Source organism: Vollenhovia emeryi, unplaced genomic scaffold (genome assembly GCF_000949405.1).
Source record: "Vollenhovia emeryi isolate VEMERY1.0 unplaced genomic scaffold, V.emery_V1.0 DF939417.1, whole genome shotgun sequence".
Taxonomy (NCBI): Eukaryota; Metazoa; Arthropoda; class Insecta; order Hymenoptera; family Formicidae; genus Vollenhovia; species Vollenhovia emeryi.
In genome coordinates this window covers 14,001-25,522 of record NW_011966949.1, presented here as the reverse complement: position 1 = coordinate 25,522, position 11,522 = coordinate 14,001, and the positions used below count along the sequence as shown (strand labels likewise).

At 35.2% G+C, this 11,522-nt stretch overlaps 1 protein-coding gene across 13 annotated transcripts in view; it reads left to right on the top strand.

Moving 5' to 3' along the window:
- The first annotated feature begins 801 nt into the window (after window positions 1–801).
- The window catches only part of LOC105557791, a 17,903-nt gene continuing 7,182 nt past the window's right edge, over window positions 802–11,522 (top strand). The window contains exons 1-5 of one of the 13 annotated variants that reach the window (XM_012005145.1): window positions 802–1,059; window positions 2,296–2,821; window positions 3,928–4,047; window positions 7,033–7,121; window positions 7,208–7,339. In XM_012005145.1, the coding sequence (XP_011860535.1) occupies window positions 2,680–2,821; window positions 3,928–4,047; window positions 7,033–7,121; window positions 7,208–7,339 (483 nt within the window). In that variant the 5' untranslated portion in view covers window positions 802–1,059; window positions 2,296–2,679. Of the gene's footprint in view, window positions 1,379–2,078; window positions 2,822–3,927; window positions 4,048–7,032; window positions 7,122–7,207; window positions 7,340–11,522 lie in introns of those variants that run through there. The other 12 variants (XM_012005143.1, XM_012005144.1, XM_012005141.1 and 9 more) reach the window with 12 other exon arrangements.

Genomic DNA, 11,522 nt, shown 5'->3' with positions numbered 1-11,522 from the left:
TTCGATTGCGATACAATTTTTCCGACATTATTATATTGTTATAACATGTCAAAGTAGTTCTTTTGCAGCTTTAATCTTAAGTTTTTCAAATTCATGATATAATATAATAGTATAATACATTTTAATTTAATAAACAGGATCGTATTTAGCGCCTAAAAAAGTACAAGAAACGATTACTTCTTATATTTGAAAAGTTTATTTTTAATGATGCTGATAGCATAAAAATGTTGCTATGTAGCTCTACAATGCTTTGCAAACTAAGTTTTCTAATTAAAAAAAATACTACAGGGAAATGAAATAAAAGTGCGCGAAGACAAAAAAATTCATTGTCGGATATATTATGTAGAATACCTACAATGTGTCTTATACATACAAATTTAACAATATAAATTAAAATGCAATATTTCAAAGAATATTAAATTTTTTATTTTTTAAATCAATAAAAAAATGTTGAAATGTTTTGGATTAAAACAATATTTTGCAGTTATTTAATATAATACAAACCGTATTAAAAACCAAATAAATTCTAGCATTTTATTGTATGTTTGATTAATTTGTCATCCATTATTCACATAAACATTTAAGAAATTAATTTTAGCAATTAAATTATAAATTACTACTATAAAAGTCTGAGAACTATTTCTACAGAGGATACAAAAGAATTTAATATAATTGTCTACAGGATTCTTGGTATTAAAATTGCAAATGTATAGTCGTAAGTTTCTAATCGTGGTAGCCAATGCATCGTAAGTATTACTCACCTAATCGCGAACTATCGGCAAGACAGTCAGAGGCGTAGAACTTCCTAGGGGGAACCGCCTATCGTCGTCCCGACGTCATACTGTGCATTTGTTCACTTGACCGAGAACGCAAACGATCACGCACAGGCCCGTCACGTATGTGCTTACCAAGCAAAATCGAATATTCAACCAATTAGGTCGAATACCGGTCAAGTGCAGTTGTAAATTCGTAATCGCGAGTGACAGATACAGTGTGACAGATCATGAGTTCATCCAGGTCATAATTGCGGTGTGATCCAACGAGTACCGAATACTCGCGGCAAGTAATCAACAAACGAATTTATATCCGTCATAAGACATTTACAAATCGAACAATTTTTTTAACGACATTGCTAAATTGCTACTTACAACGATACAAGAAAGACCTAGAAGAATACCGATGTTACAAGGTCAACGATGTGATCTGCAGTGTGAGATTCGTACCAACGAAATTTAAGAAAACAAAGAAATATGACCAATTTCATGGATCATGGTATTAAATATCTCAGATAATACCTGATATGTTAAAATTAATCGTTATCGAAATTAACGTTTGCGTATAAGTAATGTGAGACGTGTAATGCGAGATACGTGGGACGGTGAGCGAATATCTGTGCTGATGATTAAGCATATGTTCCGGCAGTCTCGATTGTAGCTACGAACGTTATCGCGGATTGTGGGCATCGTAACTTCCGCGCATAAAATTTATTATTTTACCACAATACTTTTGCGAAGCTAGTATATAGAATAAAATCTTTTATTTTGCGTTATTGCGCGCGCGAAAAATTCGAAGTACTATTATTATTTTTCATTATTTACTTAGTAAAACAATTTTTACATAAAAATATATAAATACATATTAATTGTATATAAAATATGTCCACATACGTTTATTTCTTGAATATCCTCTGTCCGTACGTGTATTAAAAAAAAAACGAACAATTAAGACAATTTTTGTTTGTATTATTTTTTTAAATACATTTTTTAAATTTTTGCATTGAATTTTTACAAAAAATAAAATTTAGATTATACAATATTCTCTATATCATCATATGTACAATCATATTTTTTATATGATTATTATATTCATATAAATGGGCATAATATCAATAAAATGGGCATATTTTACATATATTTATAAGTATGTATAGATTTAAATGTTTTTATATAAACAATTTTTTAACGAGTAACTTAAATTTAAAATAAATGTAACGGAAAAACTAAATACGATTTTCCTTAGAAGAAACGTATGTGATTCAAAATTTGCATAACAAATGCCAATCTCTTTCGACATTTTAGCTAATTTTAAGAAACAAACAGTTGGAATATTCCGTTTACTATTTCGAATCACTCAATTTCCGACCAGCTGTTAAATGGAAATGAAAAGTGGATAGATATTCTAATATGTTTCGACAGTGTTCCTTTATCATCATGCGTTATCACTCGTTTCACCAGTTCTCATTCGGACATAGCCGAGAATTATTGGTAACACAAGTGTTTCCTATCCGGTGCGCAGATGTGTACACACCGAGGCGTTTTACGTTTCATGCCGCGATGTCATAAGAGACACGTCGACAAATGTGATGGCAACGAATACGAGACGTGAATGTTTCATCGTGAATGTTTCTTCGACGTGAGTAATGTTCAATCAACTCGACATGATAAACTTCCATCATAAACATGTTCTCATCATCTGTACATTACTTAATAATCTTCGGATTTATTATAATAAAACGTTAATTAAATATTATGTACTTTTAAACTAATTGAAACGTGTCTGTGTTACGTGAGAAGTTACGTTCAAGCCATTAATTATCTCTTCATACCGTTGCCATTGCGGTTGTTTATCTACTGGCTGCGCTGAGTAACTTTGAACTCGAATTCCAATAAATCTCAGTGAATGTGGTACGAAGATATCTTTGGCCCATGGGGCCTGCTAATTGTAATTGTGATAGGAGTAGGAATCATCCTGATCGCGGTGCTACTGTTTATTTGCTTCCTTATACCTGGTTGCATCGGCTACGAATGTTTCAGAACACAAGGTAAGTTTATCGACTGTACTAATTAACTTTCTTTAAATTAAGTGTATTTAATATTTTGCGGACGGTTCAGGCCCGTGGACCAAGAGAAGAGTCTAAGAATAGAATTAGCGAGTTCTCAGCGTAAAGTACTTGGCGTGTACGTACATACACTGTAAAAGCACGTGACACTTCCCTTCCCTCTTCCTTCTCCTTCTTTCCTCTCTTCCTCTCCCCCTTCTCTCTCCCTCCCTTTCCCTCTCCCTCTCCCTCCCTTCCGCCTTCATATTTTGTTTCCCAATCACGTACGCGTACTCTTTCGTTTCTACACGAGCACATGCTTCATGCATACTTAAAGTATTGTAAGTATACAAATGTAATATAAAATAATCTTTTAGAAGTTAATTTTACGTTTTCAAAATTACAAAAAGATGATTAACATTTTTGGTAGCCTTTTACGAATTTTAATATTTTGTTTATATCCATAACAATTTAAATATTGTAGAATAAAAATGAAGGAGTTTTGGAGATTTTTCAAGTTTTTATTAAAATTTTCCAAGTATTGAGAATTGAAATTTTTGTCTCTAATAATGATATTTTTCATCTAAATCACGTAAATTTTAGCTATTCATGAATATGCGCGAATTACGCCATTGCTATATCCTACGATACATGTATGTACCTGAGTAAATGTTGTTTCGTTTCCTCTGTAACGTTATGTAATTAAACACGTCAACTAGCTAACACACTGCACGATAATATTCTAATATTGTTACTAGACCGTTATATCTTCTTTATAATATTTTTCGTGTACCTACGAAAATTTGTTATACTAAATTAATATTGTTTATATTAAATTAATATTAAATTTTTACACGTTTTTATCTACACGATTGTAGAATCATCATGCAATGCCCTCCGTAGTATACTTATTGATAATCGCTTAGTTGCTATCTAAAATTGTGCAGGGAGGTTATTCGAATATCATGTAAAAATAAAGTCGTCTTATAAATAATATACGTATGTATACTGGAACAGTAGAAATTCAGCGAAGGTCACGAGAGCAGGCACACTTAAGTTACTAACTAGGACAAAAATGGTTACATAAACCTTGATATATTTTTCCGCAGGCAAGGAAGACAAAAGCGCGCCTCTGCGAACGAAGAATCAAAAAAAGGACAATTTAAAATTAAATGACGTCAGCTATAGATCTTGGAGACTCGGTAGTTTATATGAAAATGACAACAATGGTAAAAAATCTTTTGCTGTATTATATAACTTGAATTGTAAGAGAATTTTTGGAGTCTCGTCTAGTTCCACGCGTTTTAGATTAGCTTGCTCTATTTTTCAACAACATTGATTGCCGTGTTACTTTGCAAAAATTGATATCCCATACAGCACGCATGTCTAAGAGACATCTTTAAGACGTCATTAAGTCGTCTTTTAGACATACATATCTAAAAGATGACTTAACCCTTTGCACTCGGAATTATATTTCATCTATTGGTTTGGACTTGAAAAAATGTCGAGTGAGACTCGACAAAGAAGCTCCTGAGATAAAAACTGATGTCGAGTGAAACTCGACATAGGAGTGCAAAGGGTTAAAGACATCTTAAAGATGTATTTTAGACATGCGTGCTGTATGGGATATTATTTTATATTTATTATATTAATCATTAAAATAGTGAACTATTGATAAAAAATGTTTATTAAATAAAATTATTCAAATTTATGCGTTATAATTTGCAATACTTTAATTGTTTTATTCCTTGTTTTATAATAAAAAATGTTTAAAAATTCTATAAATATTATATATTTTTACAAGATGAAAAATGTATTAGAATTTTTTTCATCAAAATTTATTTTTTCTAGTGACAGACTTTTCTATCCTTTAAAGTAATCTAGAATAATCCACAGCTTTTAGTTTAAAAAAAGCTTTGTAATTATAGCTGTATAAATGTAGTCCATTATTTTAGAATTAAATGTTGCGTTAACCACAAATATGTGTTAAATGTAACGCTTATTTACTTTCAAACTTAGAAAACAACTCTGTAAGATATCATCCTTTCATACTTTCAGGTAGCTCTTCAATAAAATATTTTTAAATTTTTGGTTATCAGTGTAATACACTAATTCGATGTCTCACATTAAAATATTAAATAGCAATACCAGTATGAAATGAACAGCTTCGTGAAGGTCACGTAAAGATCATGTCACGTTTTCATGTGTCAAAATTTATATATTTTCGTCCGATTTTTAGTCAACACATTTTATTTTTTTAATTAACTAATTTTTAGATAGATGAGAGAGAGAGAGAGAGAGAGAGAGAGAGAGAGAGAGAGAGAGAGAGAGAGAGAGAGAGAGAGCGCGTGTGTATGCAAAATTATACACATTTATTTATATAAATTTTATGAGGAAATCAAAAACCTGTATGTGCATAGGAGGAGGATTAGAAACTTGCACATAACTTCCTCATAGAGGAAGCTTTGTGTGCGAATTAAAATTCTTCAGCAATTTTCAATTTGCACTAACTCATAAAGTTTTCTGTATGAAGAAACCAAAATTGAAAAACAACTTACCCAGATGACGACAAACTAATGTGCAAATTTTCACTTTACACCTTCAAAATTGCAAATCTATAATACAGGGTGCGGCAGCATAACTTCCTTTTTTAAAATGTGCGCCATTTAGTCGGTTGATGTCGTAGCGGAGCGCTAGTGGTCTCGTTCGAGAGGCGGGACTATAAAGTTTTTGTCCCGACACATTTCAGTCGCCATCATGCGTTGGAACAGTGAGGAGCGTGCGTGTGCCGTTGAGGCCTACATTTCGAGCGGATGTTCTGTGATCGCAACCCAGCGCGCCTTTCGGAATCGCTTTAATTTAGTCCCGTTGGCCCCTGTCCCGGACCGGAAATCAATTGTTACGTGGGTCACTACGTTCAGACAAACTGCAAGTGCGACAAGACGAAGAACTGGAGTCCCTCGGCCCATTAGATCACCTGAGAACATTGAGGCAGTGAGAGCTTCAATGTTGCGATCACCACGGCGTTCTGCGCGCAAACATGCGTCTGCCCTTGGATTTTCCGATCGTTCTGTGAGGAGAATTCTTCATGAAGATCTTCATTTCCATCCATACAAGATGACAATTGTGCAGGAACTTTCTGAACGTGACTTCAATTCTCGGAGGAACGCGTGTGAGGTTATTCTGGAAGTCGTTCCTGAGGACGCTATTGTTTTTTTAGTGATGAAGCCCATTTTCATTTGTGTGGATCCGTCAACAAACAAAACATGCGCTACTGGGCTGACACCAATCCTCGACAATTGCATCAAAGGCCTTTGCATTCACCTAAAGTCACAGTGTGGTGTGCAATTTCCTCAGGTGGAATTATTGGTCCCTGGTTCTTTGAGGAAAATGAAGTCACAGTGACAGTGAATTCGAACCGGTATGTAAACATGTTACAGGAATTTTTTTCCCACGGCTAGATGAGTTGGACTTAGGGGACACTTGGTTCCAACAAGACGGTGCAACGGCACACACTTTAAGAGCTTCGATGACTGTTTTGAGGGAACACTTCCCAGAGCGCCTCATCTCAATTAGGAGCGATTTGGAGTGGCCGGCCCGCTCTCCCGATTTGACGCCTTGTGATTTTTTTCTATGGGGTTTTTTTAAATCCCGTGTTTATGTGAACCGTCCAAGGACCCTACAAGATTTGAAGACCAACATCCAGGAAGAAATTGCCAACATAACGCCTGCTATGCTGGCAGGAGTCATGACAAACGCCAGAAATCGGTTTACTCATGTCAGTGTATGGAGAATGGGGGACGTCACCTACCTGATTTGATCTTCAAAACTGAGTAAAACAAAACTTTATGTATGTGCCTACATTATAAAAAACAAATAAAAATTTTCTGATTCATACAATGGGTTTTATTAAGTTTTGAAAAAAGGAAGTTATGCTGCCGCACCCTGTACTTATCCAGATGATAAGGGAGCAATGTGCACATTTCTAATTTTTTAATGTTATGATAGATATTTTAAATCTATTTAGTCCAATTTAGAGAAAATTTAAATCTAAAAGGGATTTTAATTCTTGCCGCAAATGTATTATAAAAAAATGTAAAATTAAAAAATTGTTAGAATTTATTCTAAGGTTTAAAAAACTTGATCTATGTCCATTATTGATTAAGAAATGAATTGTTTAAGAAAATAATAAAAAGCAATATTGTGCCATGCAGGTACTGTTAGCGAGAATTCGGAATCTCATAGAGACTCGTTTAATTCTACGAACGCTCAATGCAAAAATGCGGAGTATTCTTCGACACTGGTAATTATGCAAAATCAAATTGAACGAGAATCCCATCGTATCATCATATCTTTGTTTTGCGATTAATTTATTTGTAAAAATTGCAGAATTTGATTCATACGGACAAACAGAAGAATGATAAAAAGACGAAAGAGTTTCCGACCGAACTGACAATGAGCTTACAATATTTTCCGCCCTGCAATGACATTATCACTGGAAAGCTTGTTATCGGTATTGAAGTGCGTTATTGGTATCTTATGCATGAGCAAGTTATAAGAAAATTATTATTGTTATTAGAGGAGAGTCCTCTATTACAGGATATGCTCCTAATATGAGATAACGCGGTGTCTGCTAAATTAATAGATACGATATTATCCGTTGATTCCATCATGAATTTATTGCCCTTAAGTTTGTCTAATGGAAAATTCATTATTAGATCGCGCATATAATCGTTTAAAAAAAGTTGTAAAATTGGATATTGAAAACTCTCTATCTCATATTAGACGCCTATCTCACAATTGGGCACTTTCCTTTATAAATTATTATATATATAATTATATTATATATAGGGTAAATCTTATTTCCCATCCCAGCCTTTTACTATGAGAGATGGATTACCGACCGAAACTGTAGCTAACCCGGGAAAAAATGGGAAAATCTCGTAATATATGAGGCAAATGACTGTAATGTTTCTACAAATCTCTCAGATTCACACTCATTTCATTCAACGTTAATTTGCGATCGTCACGGACAGTTTCTTCGATTTTTTTCACAAGCGCGTCAGTCAAAATCGATGGTCTTCCGCTCCTCTGATCGTCGTAAACCCTCGTTTTGCCATTCTTAAATTCACGACGCCATTGAACACATATAATCGTACGGTTCATACCTCCTTTGCCATAAACAGTTTTGATCTCCTCAAAAATCTCAAACGGCGCTTTTCCCTTTGCGAAAAGGAAACGGATCATGGCTCGTACCTCGTACTTGGCGGGAGATTGTATAGACATGTTTTGCGCGTCAAGTTATTACCCCATACAGCACAGAAAGTTAAAATAATGTTGCTGAAACGTTGCAATGTTGAATGTTGAGGTATAAATATCTTTTCTACGTTAAATCTAGGTTAATGTTTGTACATTGATTGTTTATGTTGCTGCAACGTTCAAACAATCTTGAACAAATTTTTATTTTTTGATCCTCAAATAGATACTTAAAAAATGTATAATTATAAAATGTATATAATATTTTTGCAACGATTAGAAAGAACCCCGCACTAATCATATAGAAAATTAGATCTCGGTTAAATTGGCTAGTTTTCACATATGTTGTAGTTTATGACCTGCTGAACAAAAAATATAATGGGCTCAAACTTAAATAATGGCTAGTTACTGAGCTACAGCCAGTCAAACATGGAAAATTTGGGCTCCGCGGGTCTTGTTTGGAAATATTTTGAAGCATATTAGGAAAAAATGTTTCAGACAAAAGTTGTTCGGTTCGAAGGGAGACATAAGACGATGCCATTAATTTGACCCTGGATAATTATTTATTGTTTAAGCAATAAATAATGCCAATAATAATAATAATGCTAACTTCGCCAGCAGCGGTCGGACTGAATCAATTCGTGGAGACTCGATGTCAGATCAGATCCTTCGCGAACTCGCCTCTTATATTATGGTGGGATGGATTTTTAAATTCAAGAAAGCATGACGCACGGTCGCCGCGTTGCGGCAGTCAGTGAAACTAGTATTTGCGATCGCTGAGTATTCATAATGTAACATTTGTTACATTTCTAACAGATTACATTTGTATTTATATTTATGTACCTTGAGTTACGGGTGTGTTACGTAACATTTTTACAACACAACAACACATACGCACCTAATGCTAATGCCGATATTCATCGTTGTTCAAACAACTTTTGTCTGAAACATTTTTTCCTAATATGCTTCAAAGTATTTCCAAACAAGACCCGCGGAGCCCAAATTTTCTATGTTTGACTGGCTGTAGCCCAGTAACTAGCCATTATTTAAGTTTGAGTCCATTACATTTTTTGTTCAGCAAGTCATAAGCTACAACATATGTGAAAATTAGCCAATTTAACCGAGATCCAATTTCCTATATGATTACCCTGCTGAAAAAACCCGATTCAAACCGATAGATATCGCATTGATTTCTATAACAATTAATCGATCATAAAATTAAGGCTCCGATAAAATATAATAAATTTAGTCTTCACAATTAATCGTTGTGTTTGTATAAAAGAAGACTGACTAGAGCAATGTGAGCTAGCACCAGATTTTCGGTAAATGTCATATATTAAAAATTTAACAAAATTTACATGTAATACAATGGTATATAATAAATAGGTACGTTTCGGTCACTACATGTGACCCTCTTCAGCCAATGTGGTGTTGTATCACGAGACACGGTAGTGTCTCGCGCCAAGTATAAGCGACAACAAGTAAGCGACAAGCTAAAACCACGCGCGCGACACCAACCGTGTAGTTTATACGCGAGTACGCGAGTTGACTGGCCCTCAGAATTTCGGATCTCAACAACGGCTGATCCGACGAAGTTGAGACTGCGCTTAATCGATAGCTTGGGTACGATTTGCATAATAAAAGTGTTTTTACTTTTCTCCTACGTGCCCCATGAGTGGAGATATTGCAATGCAAAAATCCACGGTTTCTGCACTGAAAAAAATTTCTGGTTGAATATGGACGAATCAGATAATTCCTTTAGGATTTACCAGAATTCCTTTAGGATTTACCAGAATTCCTGTAATCCTATAGAAATTCTGGTAAATCCTAAAGGAATTCTGGTAAATCCTAAAGGAATTATCTGATTCGTCCATATTCAACCAGAAATTTTTTTCAGTGTGTGGATCAATAAAGCTGTTCCACAAAAGCTGCAAGTTGATTGGCTACGCATTTCTCAAAACTAGAACTTGGACCAAGTACTAGCATCATGGACACTGGCCTTAATTCGCCTGAATAGATACAGAGTTTCTAAATTTCTAAACAGTTGCTATTCTTTTCAACGGTGCTGTCGATACGTTATTGGCCGAATGAGATGTATTTACAGAATGGTTACGGTAGAAGAAAGATACGCGTTATACATATATAAATATCCCTTGTTATATTTGGCGTAATTTGTTGATGATATCATTACTTTTGTAGAGAAGATAGTTTTGTAGAGAAGATACTTTTGTAGAGAAGATTTTTGTAGAGACAATATTTTTGAAAAGGTATTTTTGAATTGTCTAAACCGCGGGCAACGGGCGTCCGCGGGCGCCCAGCCGGCGGGCATGCCCCCACTCCAATCATCGCCCCACCACGTTTAAAACTATTTAGTTTAGTTGATGCCATTTGATGATATCATTACTTTTGTAGAGAAGATAGTTTTGTAGTGAAGATATTTTTGTAGAGATGCAAAAAAGATAGAGTAAAAAAAATATATTCGGTCGTTGGAGCTTATACTTTAAAATAAACTTCAGTTAAAATAATTATCTGACGCGAATCGATGAGTCACTTAGAAAATAATGTGCCGTTGAACGGTCCCCGAGAATTGTATACAGGGTGTCGGATTCGATTTGGACCACTCCAAAGATTATAGTAGATTGGGTCAAACTGAGAAGAAAAGTTATGGTAATTATGCATAAAAGGGGCCTCCTCTCCGATTTGCTTTATTTTTAAATATGTTGTTGGGGATGTCTTCCCGAGTCATTTCATATATATATATGTATATATAAGGGCCGGACTCAAATAGTTTCGGAGATACAGGCTGAGAAAGGATACAAATAATAAATATATGGTTTTTCTTCTTTCTTCTTCAGTATAGCTGCTCCACCTCCAAAATCAATCAAATTGGTCTTAATCGACGCGTTTTTCAACGAGGAACAACTTTTTCCTCAGACAAAATCGTCGCTCTGCCCTGCGAAGCGAGATATTAATTGTTAAAGTTGACAACTTTTAGTGTTAGAAAATCTGTCATGCGGAACATACTGTCTCCACGCATGTACTTCCGTCGTTGTACTGTTCCACATGGGTTTGCAACTTTCCACGTGAAGCGAGATCCACTCCACACCTCTGGCATAGGGTGGGTAGGGTTATTTTTAACGAAGTGGAGCCCCCCCGGAGGGGGGGCGGAACACACTGTTTTCACGCATACATTTTTCTATCTACATTTGGTAGAGGGCAGTGACTTATACGTGGGTAGAAAAATGTATGCGTGGAGACAGTACGTTCCGCCCCCCCTTCGGGGGGGCTCCACTTCGTTAAAAATAACCCTACCCACCCTATGTCAGAGGAGTGGAGTGGATCTCGCTTCACGTGGAAAGTTGCAAACCTATGTGGAACAGTACAATGGTGGAAGTACATGCGTGGAGACAGTATGTTCCGCCCCCCCTTCGGGGGGCACCACTTCGTT